This window comes from Buceros rhinoceros, unplaced genomic scaffold (genome assembly GCF_000710305.1).
Source record: "Buceros rhinoceros silvestris isolate BGI_N320 unplaced genomic scaffold, ASM71030v1 scaffold29171, whole genome shotgun sequence".
Taxonomy (NCBI): Eukaryota; Metazoa; Chordata; class Aves; order Bucerotiformes; family Bucerotidae; genus Buceros; species Buceros rhinoceros.
In genome coordinates, this window is record NW_010396388.1 from 1,363 (window position 1) to 1,682 (window position 320).

The 320-nt window shown below is 64.1% G+C and overlaps 1 protein-coding gene across 1 annotated transcript in view; it reads left to right on the forward strand.

The window, feature by feature from the left end:
* SARS (seryl-tRNA synthetase) overlaps nucleotides 1-320 on the forward strand; it is a gene marked incomplete at both ends in the record, with an annotated part of 2,577 nt that overhangs the window by 773 nt on the left and 1,484 nt on the right. The window contains one exon of the mRNA XM_010145902.1: nucleotides 197-320. Within this exon, the coding sequence (XP_010144204.1) occupies nucleotides 197-320 (124 nt within the window). The remainder of the gene's footprint in view (nucleotides 1-196) is intronic.

The following is a 320-nucleotide window of genomic DNA, read 5'->3' on the forward strand; positions in this document are numbered from 1 at the left end:
TGCTGCCGCTCGCTCAGCCCCTGACTCATGTCGGTCCTTTGTCCCCTGAGGCTGGTTTTTGCCCCGCTCAGGCCACGGTTTTGCTCCAGAAGCTGCTTCGGTCGGGTGAGGGGCCACGATTAACCACGCTGGGCCACCGGCCCCGCTTGCCACGGCAGTTTCTCCCCTTCCCCACCTCACGCGGGTCCCCGCTCAGGCTCTGCAGGTTTCCCAGATCAAGAAGGTCCGTCTCCTCATCGACGAAGCCATCCTCAAGTGCGATGCCGAGCGCCTGCAGCTGGAGGCTGAACGTTTCGAGAGCCTGCGGGAGATCGGGAACC